We start from the raw sequence: 22,527 nt of genomic DNA, 5'->3' as shown, positions 1-22,527 counted from the left end.
AATTATTGAATTCAGTTGCAATTTGTTGAGGATTATTTAATTCAATGTCATTGTTAATAAAGTGAGAAGGAAACGGTTTACGAGATTTCTTGCCAAGGACTCCATTTATTGTTTGCCAGGTTTTTTGGATGTTATTTTTATGGAATTCAAATTTGTCACTGAAGTAATTCTTTTGGGCAGTACGAAGGATTTTGGTAAGTACATTTCGATATTTAACATATTTATCTTTGTCCTTTTGCTTTTTAGATATAAGAAATGTTTTATATAATTTGTGTTTTTTGTCGATAGATTTAATTAAGCATTTAGTTATCCAAGGTTTTTTTTCTTTCCGAATATTTCGTCTGGAACGAGTGGTTTTAATGTTGTTATTATATAATGTACTAAATATGTCGTTGAATAAAGCGTATGCCTCATTGGGTTCATTGGAGTTATAAATACTAGTCCAGTCAACATTTGACAAATCATTACTTAAGGCAGAAATTGAAATATCATTGACTTTTTTTATGTATATATATTTTGATTTAGGTTTCAGGTATTGGAGAGGTTCTGATTTATGTACTAACAAGAAAACAGGAAAGTGATCCGAGATGTCCGAATATAGAATTCCGGAAGAAATGTTATCGTATAGATTATTACAAAAAATATTGTCGATTAAAGTTGCAGAATTACGCGTAATTCTAGTTGGCCTAGTAATAAGAGGATAATAATTTGATTGAAATAAAGTATTAACAAAATCAGAAGTACCTTTATGTGTTTTGGAATTTAACAAGTTAATATTAAAGTCTCCTGAAATATATGCTGTTTTTTTCTCATTATTAATGGTGTCAATTAAATTAGAGATATCTTTATTAAATGTGTTAATGGATAATTCAGGCAAACGATATACTACTCCAAGGATTATGTTTTTGGATTGTGCATCGATTTCAATGAAAAGAGATTCCGAACCATTAGTAATGATAAATGATAAATCAGGGCGAAGAATATATTTAAATCTCTGGTGTAGGTAAATGGCAACGCCTCCTCCTGGTCTTTCAGCTCGTGAAACATGCAAGAGGTTATAATTGGGAATATTATAAAAGGAAAAAGGCGTATTATGATTAAAAAAAGTTTCGGTGAAGCATAGTGCTGAGAATTCATGGTTAATAGCACCTACGCATACATTGATATCGTTAAAATGTTTAACAAGACTGCGTGCGTTTAAGTGAAAGATACTAAATGAATAATCTTGTGTTGAATATTTGTTGTTAAGACTATCGATATATTCATAGGCACAAGATTCAATATTTTCGGAAAATAATTGGGCATCGTTGTCATTAATAACATCTTTAAAATTAATATCAAAAGGGTTAAAAATTAAAGAATTAAATCTATCAAAGTCAATTCTATCGTCACAAAAGTAATAGTGAATAACATGCAAGAATTCATCATTATCAATAATGTGATTAAATGGGAATGCATCTATATTGTCAAAAGGGTCCATGAGAATATCTAACGATACATAATGTGATCAGTTTATTCAATAGTATGTAATAAAAGATGCCTGGTAATGTTACGTAAAAACAGAAAAGTACAAGAACGTAAATATAAAGAAATAAGTTAAGAATTGGGGGGTAACAATAAAACAAAGGTGAATAAATGGTTTTAAGTGGTTTAAACATCTTATGACAATGCAATTATGTGAGAACAGACTCCTGAAAACGCTATTGTAAACTTATTATGTAAAATCAATCAAGAGGCTTATACAAATTAAGCAAAGTATGCAGATGTAAGGAAAATAATGGATAAAAGATTCTTAGTCTGTTGTAAAATTTAATAATGGATTGAATTTGTAAAGAAGAAATGCTTCTTAGACAGTCCAAGTGTTTACAACAACATTCCGATCACTAGTATGGCAATGGAATTTCGAAAAGTTTACCGGAACTATTTCAATGGAATTTCGAAAAGTTTACCGGAATTCCAGTTGAAGTTTGCCATTTTCCAGCCGTAAAACGAAGCTTGGTACCTTTATTGTACATCTCTTTTACTTGTGATCTCCATTTCTTTTTTTCCAGTAGATCGGCAGCAGTAAGATCATCTATGATATAAAATTTCTGGCTATCTAGCGCAGAACTTCGTTGTTTCATAACTTCAATCTTAGAAGCGTATGAGAGAAAACGGGCAATGATATGCCTTGGCTTGCCGTTCATACTTTTACCATCTCGGTGGGCCCGTTCGATTGTTGGCCTGGGATCGAGTGTGAAAAAATCGGAAAGAATGTTCTCAAAGATTAACTTACAGTTTTCTTTTGTGTTCTCTTCCACACCAACAATTCTTACGTTATTACGACGAGAAAAGCGTTCCATCTTGTTAATTTTTGCCAGAAAAATTGCAGAATCATCGGCATAAAGGAGCAGTTTACTACTCAATGCAGATTCCATATCATTCACATACATTAAGAACAAAAGTGGGCCCAATATAATATTTTTTCCACGTTGAAAGAGTACCACAATTATTAACTACATGCCATCTATCTGTTAAATATGATTGAAACCAAACTATTGCTGTTTGAGACAATCCTAATGCTCTCATTTTGCCCAGTAAAATCTGATGGTCTACAGTATCGAAAGCCTTTTGTAGGTCTAAGACAATCATACCTGTTAAATTACCTTTATCCCAATTCTTTTTAATATGGTCAGTTAGGTGAATTAAACAAAGATCCATCGAAAATCGGCTTGGAAACCACATTGGAAATCATAGATAAGTGATTTAATATTAAGGTATTCCATCAATTGATCATGTACTAGTCTTTCAACAACTTTAGAAAAAGCCGAGAGTATAGACACCGGACGGTAGTTACCAACCACCGTTTTACTACCCAAGCTTCTTGTGAATTGGGATGACTTACGCCAATTTCCATTCTTTGGGTACAATACCTGATGTAAAGGACAACTTAATAATATGTGTTAATGGTTTTGCTATTGCAGAAGCCCCATCTTTGAAGAATTTGGCTGGTAAAGTATCTATTCCGGTAGCCTTACTCGTCGATAATTGTGTCAAAGCTTTAAGAACATTATCTTCAGATAATTCTATGAAAGAAAAATCATTAGGAAAGACACCTTTGCTACTGTAAAAGACATTGACATGTTCCAAGTTATAAGTATTACTAGGAGGGTCAAGTTTGTTTACTAGCTCTCCAGCAACGTTGGTTGTACAAGTACGAATTAAATTCTTCAGCAACTTCTTTCTTATCATGAACATATTCATTATCGATCTCAAGACTAACCTGTTTCTTGTCATTATTATTTGATTTAGAGGTTCCAAGACCTTTAACAACTTTTCATAATTGTTTTAGTTTGTATTTATTTTCTTGAAGTTGTTCAGAATAAAAATTTACTTTAGCTTTTTTAATTTTATAATTTACACTATTTCGGAGTTTTCTAAAACCCTTGAGAGGCATCACATCCTTTGTACTACGATATCTAATTAACATTTTGTCTCTTTGCCTAATAAGATCTCTTAATCCGGAGTCAAACCAGGGTTGATATTTTATTTTGACCCTTACTTTTTTTTAGGAGCAATTGAATCAATTATACGCATAAACTTATCTTTAAATGTATCCCATGAAGATTGAACACAAGTTAAACTAATACAATCTGACCAGTCAATACTATTAAGCATATGAGTCAGTGAATCAGAACTGTAATTTTTCATTGATCTAACATCAATTGTTCTGTGTATACCAGAAATGATATTAGTCCGTTTTCGTCTACAAAACGTAAAAAAGTGATCACTTAGTCCAATAGGAATTACTCCACTGGCCTTAATTGTTAAGGGATCACGGGCAAGGATCAAATCTATTGCTGAGCTATTGTTATCACTGATCCTAGTTGGTTCAGTGATAAGTTGTTCAAGACCGAAAATATTACAGAAGTTAGTCACTGACTCATAGTGTTACGATTACAATTTAAAACATTTACATTAAAGTCTCCAAGAATAATACTTTCTTGAGCATTGAAGTTTCCAACAGTCATAAGCAGGTTTTCTAAACAGTTAAAAAATGTACCTTGTTTTGGTGGGCGATAGCAAACACCGGTTAAAATTGGCTTCGACTTTGGCAAAATTATATCAATCCATGCATTCAATATCCTCTCTGTCCAAATCATTTCTGACTGAATATGAAATAGTATTGTGGATATATAAACACACTCCACCCCTTTTTCCATTTCTGTCCTTCCTTTCTATGGAGAAATTTTCAATTTTTATTTCAGCATCATTGATTGAATCAAACTCACTTATTGCAATGACTGATGCGTTCGTATTTTTTGCAATATCCCGAATTTGATCGATTTTGTTACGTAAACTTCTAACGTTAAGGTGAATAAATATCAAACCCTTACCACGAAGAAGTTTACCGTACATTCTAACTCGTTGAGCAGCCTATCCTCGTTATCCAAATTGGCATTCAACAACTCCGTGTGCGAAACATCAGATATATTAATAGTGTAATCTTCAAATAATGAATCAATGAAGTTAGGTACCATACATGAGTAGCAATGCTAATCCGAATCCGATTTGGCAAGGCGATTATATTCTCTAATAGAGATATTCGCACATTTAATGTGGTACCATGAGTCGCATCCATCGCAGCAGATAGATACCTCGTTGATTTGATTTCACAGATCCTGAACACAGTCCACATGGATCACAAATTGTGGGTTCAGGGTTAGTCGATATATTTCCACTTAAAACAAGAATCATAAAAGCAAAATGTCTCAATAAAACTCCAAGTCGAATTGCCCGTGTTTTTGTTTTTCCGTGAACGTGTTTGCGTGGATATACATTTTCTGTGCTGTGCTGTGATTCCATGTTGGCTTGTGAAGAATTCCTTTAACGGAATGTTTGTACGCAAACCATTGGAATTTCTCGGGACAGGGAAAACCGCGGATTACTCATTCATGTGATATATATTCTTTGACAGTACTTACAACAACGTGTAAATTAACTAGAGCTAAATTAACAGACAACACATTCTATACCGCTCGGTGATCTAGTTAGGACATCTGCATACCGATATTTATTTGAATAAACTACCCGGGCGTTTATTGTTCAAGAGGGTTTTTAGGATCGGAGCACCGAGACCAAATCATATGCTTGGTTTCCAGAACGCAAGGACGCCATACGTAAGGGAAACGCAAGTAATTTGACCAATCACGACACGATAGATCATTAACTTTCGCGTGTCATAGGGTCAACTCGCTCGCGTTGCGCTAACGCCATTGCGTCCTAGTGGGAACCAAACTTTAGATATTTTTTTAAAAATAATTTAACTTGAATAGAAAAATGCAACATGTTTAATGAACGAAAGTTTTAAATAAAAAAAGCAATTGTTAAAATTAGACACGTACATTTGTATTTATTTTTTTATTTTCTGTCTTCTGCCAACACTAAATAACCTATTAAAACAAATTGTTACCGAGTATTTTTCACCGGAGGACATCTTTTTATGTAGGGCCTACTAACTTTCCTGTTCCTTTGTGAACCATTTTTAGTCGCGTGGAAGCGACTCTATAGTTCACTATGTCGGTCGGTTGGTTGGTCGGTCTGTCTGTCTGTCTGTCTGTCGGTCTGTCTGTCGGTCCGGTATCACTATGCGTTTTATCGCTTTCTGACCTTATCTTGATATCAGTTTAATCTAGATAGGTCAATTTTTCACAGTATATTCCTTATGGCCAGGAATCAATGTGGTTATGTTTTCACGGTGCGCAATAAAAAATTACGCGGTCTACGCACGATTTAACGAAATCACGTTTGTAATCATATCTTCACAACCATGAGTCACAATTAAATAAAATTTGGTACTCATAAATTTCAGGGCATAAATCATCATATGGCAATACAATTACGTGCGTAGCGCATGTAACGCATGCGTACGCGCGCTTAAAATTTTCAAAATTTATTTTCGATGAAATAAGAGTACGTTTCAGGCAATTTTAAGCGTTTACAAAATTGCCATGAGTGCGCATATTTTTGTGCGCGCACTGCGCGTTAAATATTATTGCGCACTCTTTTTGCCCGATTTCTGTTTTCTTGACTTACTTTTCAACTCGAAATTACGTTATACGAGCACGTCAAAAGTGACAGGCTACGCACGTGTAAATTAAAAAAATATAAATGTTTTTAAACATTTCAACATTTTTAAACATGTTCAGTAATTTCGGTCAGTATAGTTCACTATGTCGGTCGGTCGGTCTGTCTGTCGGTCTGTCGGTCTGTCTGTCGGTCCGGTATTACTATGCATTGTAGCACGCGACTTAATGGCTGTTGGCCTTGTTTATACAAACGCTTCTCTTTCCACTGGCGAACGCAAGTACTTAAGCGCACTCAAGTACTTAAGCGCACTCAAGTAATTTGACCAATCAGGACATGATGAATCATGTATTATCACTCGTGTCAACTCACATTGCGTTGTGGCTACGTCGTTGTGTTGTGCGTCCAATGAACAGGTTAATTAATTAACAACTTGTAGGCCTATATGACGTCAGAATGTTTTAGGATGACGATTACAATGCGATGTAACCAACCTAATAACACCAGACGCATTCAGCTGTTTTAAAACTTTAAATTCCTCTGGCATGTGGTGTCCATTTTTAAAAGATGCGTTTCCGTAATAATGGTACGTGACGGGTTTCCCTTCGGCTGTTTGATTGAAAGGGTAAAATCCATACAATGATACTTTACTACACATATTTCCAGCAAGCGAAAATACGTAAAGGCCCGACGATGGCGATGAAATTTTCCACCTCCTTAAAAAAAAGAAAAAAAGAAAGACATTTTTTTTCAAATCCAAAGTGGGCGCCTTATAGGCCTATTTTCCATTAGTATATTCCACATAGGCCTTCCCCATGCTTGTGGCATGCAGTGCAAAGAAACCCGATTGGGCCAGCTACTATATTGTCTTGTGTTGGTTTCCTGTCGAAACCAGTTAGGCTGAACGTTCACATTGTGCCAATGAAGTGTATCGGCTCAGTGTGATCTTCGACTTCAATTCATTCTTTTCTTTACAAAAAGTACTAAAGCTCTGTCTAAATTCAAACTAATTTGACCAAAAAAAAAATATGATGATGTGCCCAAATATGGTAGTGATGTGCCCAAATATGATAGTGATGTGCCCAAATATGGTAGTGATGTGCCCAAATATGGCAGTGATGTGCCCAAATATGGTAGTGATGTGCCCAAATATGGTAGTGATGTGCCCAAATATGTATATTGTAGATTACCTCGCAATCGAATTTTTAAGTGATTTACTTGGTCGTGCTAATACAATGCTTGGCTTGAATGTGCGCATGACATTGACAATATCCATCTTGGGAGACGAGGCGCTTGCTTTTGTCACCCATATAATAGTGGAATTATTCAAATTGTTCAGATAACGATACATCGTTTTGTAACAACTATCATTTTTATTCTGTGAGCACCAGCCATAATGTCTTCCCTCTTCATTGTTTATTGTCACTAATTTTGTTCTTGTTCCAACATCTTTCTCGAAACCTTCCAGTGGCGCCATATTTGAACGAAACACGTGATCATGCGCATCAATTTCCAATCCGCAATTACTCCCCTGCAGGATTCCGGAGTTTCCAATGACAGCGCACGTGTTCGTAGGTTTTATCCATGGTTCCCCATTGGCTTGAGCTGTTTCGGTGTAAGTTTGGTTTGATATCTGATCGTTAGGATAGACACGGAGCAATCTAATCGGCGAAAACCCCTTTAAACTTTTTCTGTAGAAAAAAAGACATGCTTTACTGAATAAACGAAATATAGTTGCCTCAACGTACACATCCAGCAAAACATTTTGATTTCATGTTCCCGCCTAAATATATTTTCTTTTTCTATCTGTAAAATATTGACTTTCATGTTTATTTATTTATTTGGATGTATACCTTTAGATCGGTAGCACACTTACAGTACAAAGGTGCATTTTGTAGTGCAAATTTTACATAGGCCTACAGAAAAGGCAAAAAAAGAAGAAAAACCAAATCAAATGAAAACATAACATATTAAATCTATTAATTCGTAACATAATTATCCTCAAACCCACAAAATCGTAAGTCTTTAAATTTATACTCTGTTAAATTTATCAAAATTACTGTTAATTGATTTAGCGTACGGTATACAGTATTAACCTTTGACCATTTTTGTAACATTCTCAATTTGTATATGGTCAGTTCATTTACGAGTAATATGTAAACCGAGATATTTATATGATTCAGTTTCAGATATAAAGCCATAGTTTTATTTCTGGTTAATGTTAGCTTATAATACAATACTCTAATACCTATAAGTTCAAGTTCAATAACTTTATTCAATAATAATAATAGTATGGTATTGTTATTATTCGGATCAAGAAAACGAAACAGATTGTTTAATATCATTTTGTAGTCTTTTCCACAAATGCAGACCTGTTCTGAGTTTAAAAAAAGGAACATAAGTTATAACTTGGAAACCAATAACTTGTTTCCAACTGGGGAACCAATAGCTTGGTTCCAACTTGGGAACCAATAGCTTGGTTCCAACTTGGGGACCAATAGCTTGGTTCCAACTTGGGAACCAATAGCTTGGTTCCAACTTGAGAACGAAACAACGTAAGAACCAATAGCATGGTTCCAACTTGGGAACCAAACAACATGGGAACAGTATAGCTTGGTTCTAACTTGGGAACCAAACAACCTGGGAACCAGTAGCTTGGTTCTAACTTGGGAACCAAACAACTTGGAAACCAGTAGCTTGGTTCTAACTTGGGAACCAAACAACTTGGGAACCAGTAGCTTGGTTCTAACTTGGGAACCAAACAACTTGGAAACCAATAGCTTGGTCCCAAACATAGGAACCAATAGATTGGTTCCTAAGTTGGGAAATTCTCGTTTGGTTCCCAAGTTGTTTGGTTCCCAAGTTGAAACCAATAGTTTGGTTCCAACTTGGGAACCAAACAACTTGGGAACCAATAGCTTGGTTCCAACGTGGGAACCAATAACTTAGTTCAAACTTGGGAACCAAACAACTCGGTCCCAACTTGGGAACCAGTAGCTTGGTTCCAACGTGGGAACCAATAACTTAGTTCCAACTTGGGAACCAAACAACTCGGTCCCAACTTGGGAACCAATAGCTTGGTTCCAACGTGGGAACCAATCACTTAGTTCCAACTTGGGAACCAAACAACTCGGTCCCAACTTGGGAACCAGTAGCTTGGTTCTAACTTAGGAACCAAACAACTTGGTTCCAACTTGGTCCAGGTGACTGACGAAACATCACGTAAACTGACCTAACTCTACTTGTTCCTAGATCGCGCTCAAAAACTTGTAGTATGCGGCGGTGAATACAAGTAAATTAATGTGTATATAATTAATGCAAGAGAAACAATAAACGCACACTTTGTACTGGCTGACGCCATCGCAAATTAATAAAATGTAACTCTGCAAAAAGAGGATCAGATTGAGGGGGCTATCCTATACATTATTAATCACTAGAGGGTGAGCTCGCTTCGCTCGCTCCCCCTCTAGGAAGTGTAGACGATGGTTCTCGGAATGATAATGTTCTCCTTATACGTTTTCTGTCGGTTACCATTATTGAAAATGCTTGACATTCGTAAAACTAAACTACTTCGTTTCACAGTGTTTTAGATGATTAATAACATTTGAAAGTATAGTTTTTATTGTTTGGTAGGGCCCTTTGTGGAGGCGGATGTCATTTGAGGGAGGTGCTTATTCGAGGGATATATGTTAAATTAAATCAAATGAAATCCTCTAATAGATATGAAAAGTGGTAAAAAAGAATAACAAATGCTAGGTAAATTGTAGATAACAGTGCGGTGAATTCTACTACAAATAGTATAATTGTGTTATTATAAATATGTGGATGGACGTTTATTAGATAGTTGGGTTGGGGGTGGGGGAGGGGGTAGGGGGTGGGGGTTATTATTCAAAGTGATGTTTTATTGGAGAGGCGTTTATTCAAATGAATACCATCCTAATAATTATTAATACATTATTTAATTTAATCATCTTTTGAAACTAACTGCCGTGACAGAGTGGGCCCAAGAAAGAAGACATGGGCAGACATCTCGGTCCTAACGGGACACAGGAAGATAGCCTACAGTTATTCCTGCAAGCTTACTCAATAAAACTCAGCTATCGGGATTTCACTCGAAAAATGTCTTATCATCAAATCTCCCTATGTAATTTTATAATACTATTCCCCACAATATATTCTGATTCTTTATGGCGTATATTTAATTTGATCTTTATTAATTTGCAGGAAAGTGCCTGTTTCCAGTCACCTTTAGGGTCAAATCTATTATTTTAACTGCTCCCTTGTGTTTAAAAGAGAGAAAATATTTGAAACCAGGTCGTTGCAAGGTGAACTTATCTTAAACCCGGAAATTACTTTGACCGGGAAGATAATATCTTCCTAAGATATAAATATGGAACAATAGCGTCGGCGTGAACACTAATGTTATCAAATCTACGTTTCGCGGTACATCTCGGATAGATAAGGTAGGTATCCAAGGCGGAGATTTGTACCGAAGTTTTTGCATTGTGCTCGCCTATGTCAGAATTAACCATAATTTATATATAGATGCTCAAGTATTCAAGCCCTGTCTGCACTATTTAATTTGTTAAAAAGATAGAATATTTTGGCACACTTTTATTTTCTTGTGTTTAGCCAAAACTAGGCCTATCTAAAAAGTATTTTTTTCACCGAAGGACATATTTGTATGTAATAAAGTTTCTTTTCGTGCACCATATAATTATTTTATTCAGGTGCTTGGTTTCCACTTGGCGCGCAACGCAAGGACGTAAGCGCACGCAAGCAATTTGGCCAAAAAGGACGCGATGGATCATCCGTATTATCGGTTGTGATTGGTCAACTCATCTGCGTTGACTACGTCGTTGTGTTGTGCGTCCAATGAACAGATTAATTGATATGGTTAAATGCAACTCGTAGGCCTATGGATGTCAGAATGTTTTAGGATGACGATTACAAGGCGATGTAACCAACAAAGAAAAAGAACTATTTTATTAGTCGCCTGCAACGCGACTCTACAGCTCACTATATCGGTCGGTCGGTCGGTCGGTCGGTCGGCAAACACTAACTCAAATTTTGAGCATGCAGTCATGTATATTGCCTTATTACAAAAATAATTACCGGTTAACGATTGTAGTAATTGAAACACATTATACATTCTCTTTTATAACATTATACGCAGGCTTTATTTTAAAGGCTTTATTATCGTTCTGCTTCACCACCGTCGAAATAAGTGTGGTTTTTGCAAACGGTTATATTGTATAATAGATAATAGAAACATTCTTTTATGTTGACCTGTATTGGCACCTCTGTTTATTCATGTAGGCCTATGCTATTATTGTCTTTTAAATACGGTACGACATGCGTATTTGTTATAATAACTACAATCTACACTACTTGCGTTACGTCCAAGTAACCAAGTGAAAACCAAGCTTGGTTTCAACTTGGAAACCAAAATAAACTTGGTTCCAACTTAGGAACCAAACAACTTGGTTCCAACTTGGGAACCAAACAACTTGGTTCCAACTTGAGAACCAAAGGCTAGTCAATCTAGCATTTTGAGTGAAACAAATTGCAAACAGAGATTTTTTTTTAAAAATGGTTACATATGATAAGATGATTATTTTTTGAGCATCACACCTCTGACACAATTAGCTTAAATATTCAAATTAGGGTGAAATTACAGGGTTACCATATCTTAAAAACTACTAATCGTAGAGAGTTCATTTTTGCACAGTCTGGTTCAGAATATATATATTTATATTTGCTCTAATGAGACATTTTACATAAAAATGTCCGGAAGTACCAAATTTTGACCCTTGACCCCATTTCTCAATATTTACATAAATATGTGATTAAAATGTCTGTAGAGACTTTATTTTGGACTCAATGACTTGGATATTGTTTTTCAATACCCCCCATAGAACTGTATTATAATTCCCAAAATCACAACTTCGTCACGCACCTTGAAAGTATGCAAATTAGTAGTACAAGTAATATTAAATATGCAAATTAGGGATTGAAATTACAGCGTTGCCATATCTCGAAAACCGCTAATGCTAGTAGGGTGTTGATTTTTTTCACTAAAATATTTAAAATGTGTATATTTATATTTGCTGTAATGAGACATTTTACAAAGAAATGCCCGGAAGTATGACATTTGACCCTCGACCCCATTTCTCAATATTGCATATATAATGAAAACTAAAATGTCTGTAGAGACTTTGTTTTGCCCTCAAATGACTCGGATACAGGTTTCTAATAGCCAACATAGGAATGTTTAGTAAATCTCAAAATCACACCTGTATCACTCACTTTCAAAGTATGCAAATTATTAGTACAAGTTACATGAAATATGCAAATTAGGGGGTGAAATTACAGGTTCCTATATGTATCGAAAACCGCTAAGGTAGAGAGTTGATTTTTTCAAAAACTTGTTCAGAATGTACATATTTATATTTGCTCTAATGAAACATTTTACGAAAATATGACCGGAAATACAACAATTGACCCTTGACCATATTTATCAATGTTTGCATACATAATGCGACTAAAATGTCTGTAGATAATTTTTTTTTCAAATGACTCGGATACAGTTTTCCTATTGTCAGCATAGGACCACTTTGTAATTCCCAAAATCACATCTTTGTCACACACCTTGAAAGTATGCAAATTATTAGTACAAGTTACATGAAATATGCAAATTAGGGGTGAAATTACAGTCTTCCCATATCTCGAAAACCATTAATGCTAGAGAATTGATTTGAATTCAGAGTTGATTCAGAATGTACATATTTATATTCGCTGTAATGAAACATTTTACGCAAAAATTGTCTTGATTGAATTATGACATTTGACTCTCGACCCTATTTCTCAATATTTTCATATTGAAATTGATTGATTGATTGAAATATATATTTATACTGGGTAACCTCTTCAGTCAAAGACTGGTCTCCCAGAGGGCCCAGTTGGTGATCAGTGGCTGTGATGTACTAATACACCGGGGTAACCCCCTACTCGTCTCGAAAGATGTACTAGGTTCTTTAAAGATGTATTGTCTCCCTGAAAAAAAAAAAATTTTCAATATTTTTGTTGAATAGGCCATTTTAATTGCACATAAAAGTTATTCACTTTGACCTCAATTTGGATTGAAAAAAATAATTTTTTACACGGGAAAATCGCAATTTAATGCAAAAATTAACCAACCGGAAGCTATTTGTCTGGAAGACAAATGTGTTCCGGTTTAATTTAACCCTTGACCTGAGTTAGCTCATAAATATTCATATTGTATGGATACATCGTGTGGATGTGATGCTTTCCAAATCAACAGCCAACAACGATAGCAATGCATGCGTGCGGGAGAGTCGAGTAGTGATGCGAGACGAATCTTGAAGAAAACATGAAAACTATAGCTAGCAGAATGCATAAGTTAGAATTACAGTTGGTAACTTTGATGTTGAATCTTGTTCATTTAGGTGAGTTTTTGTTTCGCTAACAGGAGAGGCCTAGCTAGGCCTAGGCCCGAATTTGCTGCTACTGTACTAGTACTAGCACTGACAGTCTCGAGTAGCCTAACTGCTGCCTACTTCTGTCTCTAGAAGTAGAGTGTAGTAGGCCTAGGCAGTACACTGCTAGCTAGGGCTACAGTAGACCACCACCAGAAGGGATGTATTTTTGTTTTAATCATGATGAATTGGTTTAATTTTTAAAGATTTCAACTATCTATTCGGCAGTGAAAATTTAAAAAAAAAGAAAATCTAAATATTGTTTTGGATGTTTTTACTGATGCAATATTTTAAAAATATTTTCTGTATCAAATGCAATAGGTTCAAATTAACATTCCGCAAATAAACATTTTATGCAGATATTTTGACACAAATTTCTTTTTTTTTTAGGTTGATTGATTGAACAATAAGAGCAAGTAGTGAGAAACATAAAATGTATCGTACAGTGGCAACATTCACAATTTATTGAAACGTTTCTTACTATTAAAATGACACTTTGTAATGGATGTGAGCGATCTTAGAAGACTATAGCTGTTGTAATTACTGCCACAATCAACACATTGATAATTAGTAGACAAATTGACACAAAAAACAATACAGGAATTCAATAAGATATACTGTATATACAGGGAATAATTTCGCCAGTGTAGCATAGCAAAAAGCTATACAAAACAACCTTCTTGCTACACATTTCTACAATTGTGTAGCAAAAAATACGATAGAAAACTATGATTCTCGACTAAAAAATCAGTTTGATTCGCAATATTGCTAAACAAAATTTTAAAATGAAATTTTTCCCTGATATATATATTTTATTAACTCCTTTTGCACTGTAATATTTACAGTAAAATTATGAAGTGTAAGTAAATTTGAAGAATTTATCCTGTGTACTGTTGTAGTAGTTTTTGTTTATATTTATTGAATGTTATGTTTACAAAATAATATACTGTACATAATTATAATACAAAAAAAATTATACAATATTTTACAAGCTGGACAAGAACATATTGGCCGAATGCAGCAGGAGAGTCAGAAATATTTTTCCTGCAATATCCAATCATATTCCAATACCGAGTCTATCATTGTTGTCTTTGGGTGACCTCTGTTCCAGTCTTCATCAGCTCAACGTCTTTAAAAAAAGTAAAAGCAAAGTATGAAAATCTGGAAAAAATAGATCATGCATATTTAGTGCAAAATTGGGCTAGTGAAATTGCTTACTTTGACATAGTCAAATAAGTATACTACCTTTCTATGGTAATTAAAACACATTACTTATAATGTTATAACTTATAAAAATAGAAAATAAATATTTGACTTACTACAGTACAGAGAACATTTGTTTGTGTTGTAAAATGGCTAAGCTGGCTTTTCCCCTCTGTCTACTTGTACAGTGCTGCTGGAAGGTTCTCAATTTCAGGCTTGTATTGCAACCATTTTCCCTGAAAAATGTTTGTTTTATTTTTATCATAAAAATTAGTTAACAAGCTTCAACTGTATATGGTACAGCAAGCTGGCTGTATTTTCGGAATGTAGCTAAGATTGATGGCATATAGCCTAGGCCAGTCTATGAAGAGTACAATGTATAGGGCCTAGCTGGGCATCTTCTGCAGGGACCCAATTGTCACATCAGTCTGCTTGCTACTAGCCTAGTAATATGCAGCAGCATATTACTAGGCCTAGCCCTGAACTGAAAAAATCCCAGGCTAAGTTAATTAATTTACCTTCCTGTTATTATTGCGTTATATATATTATTATATTTAAAATAACCGTCTAGGCCTACTTACCGACAAATTAACAGCTCAGCTTTACATATTTATACGATCAGGCCAGGGAAACCCACAGTCGAGTCGCGTCGATCTCTCTGGTGGTGTTGTACATACAACGTGCATCGTCCATTGTTAGATCAGATCTCTGCTGTGTGGATGCTCATTAACATATCATGCATATGTATGAGTTAGCTCTACCGGCCTAATTTCTGAGCCGATGAGTTCGAAAAAATGGTAAACTTATTTTGATTTTTTTATAAGCGAAATCAATATTTTTTTCGGATTTTTTTTCGGTGGAAGTGAATAAGTTTATGTTAACTACAAATCGGTCTATTCAAAATTTGATTATTTTTCATCTTTATTTTTCATTTTTTGGGGGACAATACATCTTTAAAGTGCACACGAGCAAGTTGTGTACACTGGACCTATACGGTTTATAGTCCTTATCCGAGAAGACTCGTTCTACCACCAGAACCATGGAGTGAGTGAGCCTCGAACCTCTGCCGATGTTATGGCTACGTGATTACGGTTCCACTGTCTTAACCGCTCGGCCACTCACCCACATAATTCAACTAAAATATCTGTACAGACTGTTTTGGCCTCAAATGCCTCAGATACAGGTTTTCTATAGCCAGCATAGAACTGTTAGTAATTCTCAAAATCACACCTTTGTTACTTCCCTAGAAAATATGCAAATTAGTAGTGCAAGAGGCGAAAGTTGCCATATCTCTATCGGTCATTAGCGTTTTTCGAGATACATAAGGCTGTAATTTGCATATTTCATATAACTTGTACTAATAATTTGCATAATTTCGAGTTGCTTGACTTTTGGAATTACTAAACGATCCTATACTGGCTATATAAAACCTGTATCCAAGTCATTTGAGGCCAAAACAAAGTCTGTACATACATTTTAGTTGCATTATATGCAAATATTAAGAAATAGGTTCGAGGGTCAAATGTCATACTTTCGATAATTTTTTTTTTCGATAATGACCCAGATACAGATTTTCTATAGCCAGCATAGAACTGTTTAGTAATTCTCAAAATCACACCTCTGTTCTTCGCTTGAAAGTATGCAAATCAGTAGTACAAGAAAGTTGCCATATCTCTCTCTCTCTCGGTCATTAGCGTTTTCGAGATACATAAGGCAATTCACTGTAATTTGCATATTTCATATAGCTTGTACTACTAATTTGCATACTTTCGAGGTGCTTGACTTATACTGGCTATATAAAACCTGTATCCGAGTCATTTGAGGCCAAAACAAAGTCTGTACATACATTTTAGTCACATTGTATATGCAAACATTGAGAAATGGGGTCGAAGGTCAAATGTTGTACTTCCGGTCATTTTTTCGTAAAATGTTTCATTAGAGTAAATATAAATATATACATTTTAAATAGATCAGTGAAAAAATCAACTCTCTCGGACTAGTAGTTTTTGAGATATGGTAACCCTGTAATTTCACCCTAATTTGCATATTTAGGCTAATTTGCATATCATCGGGATGAGTGACAGAGGTGTGATGCTCAAATTTTGATCTCCTCATCATATATGACCATTTAAAAAAGAAAAATCTCTGTTTGCAATTTGTTTCACATTAGGCTGGTATTTTTTGCTAGATTGACTAGCCTAAAACAACTTGGTTCCAACTTAAGAAGCAAACAACTTGGTTTCAACTTGAGTAGCAAACAACTTTGTTTCAACTTGGGAACCAAACAACTTGGTTCCAACTTTGGAACCAAAAAACTTTGTCCCAACTTGATAACCAAACAACTTGGTTCCAACTTGAGAACCAATAGATTGGTTCCAACTTGAGAACCAAAAAACTTGGTTCCAACTTGAGAACCAAAAAACTTGGTTCCAACTTGAGAACCAAACAACTTGGTTCCAACTTGGGAACCAAACAACTTGGTTCCAACTTGCTCAAGCAAAAATTCATTGAGAGTTATTTCGCCATAATAATAATAATAATAATAATTCTCCAACTTTTTAATCTTCACATACGTACATACCCTTTGTGATTGTTGACTATAAAGTAGATAAACATAATACATTAATAAGATGGTTAGACCTATTTGCACAACATCTGTCAGCACAAAAGAAAGACCGGGAGGCACCGGGAGCAACAATAAGATTGTGACAGTCAATCTGTAAGTCAGTATTTATCTATAAATTCCCTAAGCTCTAACAATCGATAAAACCATGACTATAAAGTAATTAACATGATACATCAAGATGGTTAGACATATTATTTGAACAAGATTCATGTAAAGAAGAAGAAGAAGACAAAGACAGTCTGTCATATTTTAAAATTATTAACAAACCTACCATTTTGTTTTGTTTCCATTAAAAAAAACCCTATTTTAATGATGAATTGTATAATTATATTTATTGATCTACATCTGTAAGTCAAATGGGAATCTTAACATATAAAAAAAGAAATATAAAAAGAAATATATGTACAGTATATTATACTGTATATAATTAATTTTTTAGAATATCACCCGTGCGGTTCAGAATTAATATTTGGCGCCTTTGGTGTTATATTATATACAGTAAATGCAAAAACAAAATAAGAGGAACAAGAACTGGTTGATTACAAAGAAATGTATTTATTCAAAATAAGTATGTAACAAAAATATGAAATCTCATTAAAAAAGGAAAAAAACACCTACCTTATCACATTTGCCGCTGTTTCGTTAATGTGTCTATACAGCTTAGTCGTCCATGATGATCTAAGGGTCGAATAATGATTTGTATGAATTTCCGGCATGCTTCATCTTTAAATTCCCTACTTACAATCGATAACAAAAGTTAGAGTCTTACAAACAGATTTCGGAAAGATTTGGGGACTCTAAAGCTTTGTTTGTTTAACATCCGCCACAATACATTTTGACCCAAACTGAAATCAAGAACTTTTAAGTTATAGGAGGCTTATGAAATTGCTGGCACATAATGGAGGAGAGTATGAAACCGCCCTTGACCCCGCCTAGATCTATTATTTATCACACCATTTCACATAGGAATCTTATATGAATACAATGCTAATCCGTTTCCGTATATTTATGTTCCTGAGGTATTACATTTAAATAGGCCTAAATAAATGTTAATACCGGTGGTAGATTGAGAGTCGCTTACAGTAAAATTTCCTGTATGGCCTACTTACTTTTTAGGATACTTTACTTTAGGATGAACTGAACCAAGACTTGCAGTATGCAGCGGTGAATACAAGTAAATTAATGTGTATATACTTATTAGAGAGACAATAAACGCATAAAAACACTTTGTACTGGCCGACGCCGCCATCGCAAATTAATAAGATGTAATGCTGCAAGAAGACGATCAGATTGAGGGGGCTATATAATATTATTAATCACGCTCAAGTACTCATGTATACTTTAAGCTCTGTCTACCACTATCAAACGTTATGTTGTCAAACTGGATTGATAGTATAGACAGAGCATTAGACTAGTCGAAACACAGTTTAAAACTCGAATATCATGACAGGGTCATTTTTTTTCTGTATTCTAATTCAAATCAATATAACATTAAAAACAATCATACATAATAATAGTTACTGGAATACTGGAACAAAGATCATATACAATCTTTGGCTCATTTTAAATGACTCAGAAAATGATTAATAGTCTAGGTTCTAGACTTAATTTGGTAAAAAGATCAAATATTTTGGCACACATGGCGTTTCAAACTGAAAAGAAAACCGAAACGCCGAGAGAATTAAACAATTGATTTGATTTCTAAACATGAAACCCAGTGTTAGATTAGATGCTGATGGACAACTTGTTGTTTTTTGGAAGTTTTTTCCCCCCAATTTTTTTTATAGAGCCCTTTTTATGTTACACAACAATATAGCTCATGGTCTCCCGATTCCATGCATTGGATGGAGATCGATGGCCGCCGTATTCACCATTACACTTGGGCTTAGTGAATACAATTCAAGAGAAATACTTGAATATTTATTGAGTTAAGTGAAATAAAGGTTAGTGAAATAAAGGTAAATATCTCTTGGTGATGTCACTGGGTACACAGGAATATAAAATGAAAATAATTAGAGAGATGCAGAAAAATAAAATGTATTATATAACACCGTGATATATATTCTTTCTATAGACTCAGTAAGTTTAATATTATTTAATTATAATTATACTACCACATCTGAGAGAGGGAGCAGAATCAATCATTTTTTTACACCACGTTCGTCAACATGCGCGCGCACCATCACGTCACATTTGTCATGATGATCTATAGTGCGACTAAAACAAAATACAAGACGTCATCTTAAGAAAGTGTGTTGACCTCTTGGGATACACTGTTCGAAAGTTTTTTTACTTCAGATATCGTTGGAAAACAATGGAATATGCGGCGGCAGGGACAAGCAAAATGAATAAACTATTTAATAAAGAAACGTTTTTAAATAATTGAATATTGGCAGGTTATTTGATATTGGTGGTATATAACAAATAAATTTAAAGAGCTTAAAGAAGCGATGGAAAATGTATTTTTGACAGACTGTGTGCACGCCGGTAACTTAACCCCCCACAAAAAGTGGAAGCATCTAGAATATAGGAGGAGCGTATATTATAAAAAGCCATGGAGGGTGTGACTGTAGAGAGTTCCTTCTATGTAATCTTCTGCTGCTGCCGGTTGTTGAGCGCCAGATATAAAGTTATTGCTGCTCTGCAACTGCTGGTGTTCCAAGTTTATTAACCACATCATAAGGTACGTAAACCCGGGTGTCATTAAAAACTAACTATTAATAATTCGGTCATTTATGATGAATAATAATAAGTAGGCCTAACTAAATCGCACTGATGATTTTTGGTATAAACAATTTGAGATGGGATTTATCTGGAACTAGCAATTATACCCGCCCCAGGGCGGGTTTCAAAATTAGTTTACAGCCTTCTCAGTACATAACAACCGACGGCAGTATCTGTCTATACTCACCAACCTCCACCCCTCTTCAATAACACCCCATACTCTTTCTTAAAAACAAATTCTTCCCAGTGATGGACAAATTCAATTCAACCTAAGCTTCGAACTGAGAGGAGTATGCATAGCTACGATGGGTCTAATAATGGTTGAAGTACGTTGTAAATTGTGTAAATAAATAGGTGTCATATTGGCTGATAATTAAAATATGTAATTTAGATACTGCGGTCCCCAGCCTTCTTTCTTCTTTCACCACCCCAGCCACCATCAACAAACCTTAACTCCTCCCCTGGACAGTTCAAATTTAGTAACTTTTCCTAGTACAATCCAATCATATAGGCTACTTCATTACGCAATTTCGCTCCTCCTCCCCCTACAAACACACCCCAGATACACTGGGTGATGTGTTGAAGCTGGTTCCAGTACAAATTATGTTATTATCACTCCCAACCCATAATCCCTCAGTGGCAGTTTTCAAATGTAGTTTAAAACATTCCAAATACAGTTTCGGTCATTGTGATAGACCTACATCCCCACCCCAAAGTCCCAGCCGCTTCCCAGGAATAATTAAATACTTTAACATTTTCCAAACACAATTCTGGTCTAAGCAAAACCCCCACTATCCCCTGAAGCACAACTCCCAACCCCAAAGTTTTTTCCTTGGAGGCATCGTGATGTAGTTGAACACAGTAACGGTAAACAACGTGTGTATGTTCACACAGGAATTGATGTCTGTAATGAGAAAATCCAAGAGACCGATACATAGCTGGATATGGTTAAAGTACTTTGCTAAATGTGTAATTGAATAGGTGTCATATTGGTTAATGAATAAAATATGTATATCTATATCTATATTTCCCCAAACACCTTGCTGAGGATAATTAAAATACTGTAAAACTTTTGTAGTATAATTTTACAATTCGATAGCCTACAACCCCGAGCCCTAGCAAAAATAACATCACAAACCACCACACCACCCCCCCCCCCCCCACCCACCACCCCTCCGACAAAAACCCCAAGAGCCGGGGGAATTTTTTTAAATGTAGTTTAAAACCTTCCGGGTACAATTGCCATCATTTTGATACCCCATACGCATGGTTACGTGCAGAAACAGAAATTTGTATAACGAACAAACATCGAAAGTGGGGGTTTTGACCACATTTTGGTCCCTAACTTGGATCCTAGGTGGCGGATGATGTTGAAATATAGCTTAGAACATTCCCGGTACAATTGCGGTCATTTTGATACCCCATATGTAAGATTATGTGCAGTAACAAAATTTTGTATAACAAACAAACAGACAAACAAACAGACAGACAAACTCTCTCACTTATAATAATAGATTAAAGCAAATTAACTATTCTATGGTTTTACACAACGTACATTAATTAATATTGTTGTATTGTTTGTTTTACATCAGCGCATGATTTACTGATACTAGGAGTTTTTAAAGATGTATTGTACCCGTAAAGCATGAAAAATGAAGATTACTTAAATCAGACTTTGAATAGGGTATTTTGTAGTTTTAATAATGTTATTCACTTCCATAGAAAAAAAACCCGAAACAAATGTTTTCACTAAAAAATTAACCAAAACCCATTGGCTGACAGCCAATTTGACTATTTTTTAAACTTTAAATTACAGTTTTTTTAGGTAAATATTTTTTTTTAGATCCAATTGTTTCCAACTATTGTTTAAAAAAAAACCAATTAAGAATTTTTGTTTTGTAGAGGGCGCCCATAAGTAACCATGCCAGAACCATAAAGAGTAACGACATTGAAAATTAGAAGCCATTTTTGTGTCAAAGAATTCGCACGCTGAAGGCGCGCGCGTCTATTTTGTGTAGCGTTTTCCTGTAATTCATGCATTATTTTTTTTATTGTTTTGTCTATGAAATAACGCTTATATTCCGTTTTTATTTTTGTAATTAATTTTATTAATGGTATTAATTTGGTAACATATTGTGTCTAGGGCCATACATCAAAGCATGAACCAATACAAAAACACACAAATTCACCCCTCTTTTTTTACAGCATATGGCTCTCTGTGTGTTTTTGACACAAACTTTCAGAGACTCGTTCATCATTTCATTTGTAATAATTTGCCTTTATTATTTTAAAGATGTATTGTCCCTTTGACTAATTCCAAAAAAATAAAAAATAAAAGATTTCGAAAAATAACTTTGACTTCCAGTCAAAGTTTTCAATCAAAACATATCCCATAATGAAACGCGCTTG

At 34.8% G+C, this 22,527-nt stretch overlaps 1 protein-coding gene and 1 long non-coding RNA gene across 2 annotated transcripts; both read right to left on the bottom strand.

Annotated features, from left to right (window-relative positions):
- Nucleotides 1–5,421: 5,421 nt before the first annotated feature.
- Nucleotides 5,422–18,632, bottom strand: LOC140043924 (CMP-N-acetylneuraminate-poly-alpha-2,8-sialyltransferase-like). The gene is made up of 4 exons (XM_072088411.1): nucleotides 18,504–18,632; nucleotides 18,013–18,072; nucleotides 7,257–7,757; nucleotides 5,422–6,782 (listed from the first exon to the last, which is right to left on the bottom strand). The coding sequence occupies exons 3-4, from the start codon at nucleotides 7,541–7,543 to the stop codon at nucleotides 6,518–6,520; spliced, it is 552 nt and encodes a 183-aa protein (XP_071944512.1). The 5' UTR covers nucleotides 7,544–7,757; nucleotides 18,013–18,072; nucleotides 18,504–18,632; the 3' UTR covers nucleotides 5,422–6,517.
- Nucleotides 14,277–15,594, bottom strand: LOC140043923 (uncharacterized). Its single transcript, XR_011844439.1, has 3 exons — nucleotides 15,350–15,594; nucleotides 14,885–15,004; nucleotides 14,277–14,694 (listed from the first exon to the last, which is right to left on the bottom strand). It is a non-coding gene; the product is annotated as an uncharacterized lncRNA (long non-coding RNA).
- Nucleotides 18,633–22,527: the final 3,895 nt, after the last annotated feature.

This window comes from Antedon mediterranea, chromosome 3, assembly GCF_964355755.1.
Source record: "Antedon mediterranea chromosome 3, ecAntMedi1.1, whole genome shotgun sequence".
Taxonomy (NCBI): Eukaryota; Metazoa; Echinodermata; class Crinoidea; order Comatulida; family Antedonidae; genus Antedon; species Antedon mediterranea.
The sequence above is the reverse complement of the archived record's forward strand: the minus strand, read 5'-3'. Positions and strand labels throughout refer to the sequence as shown.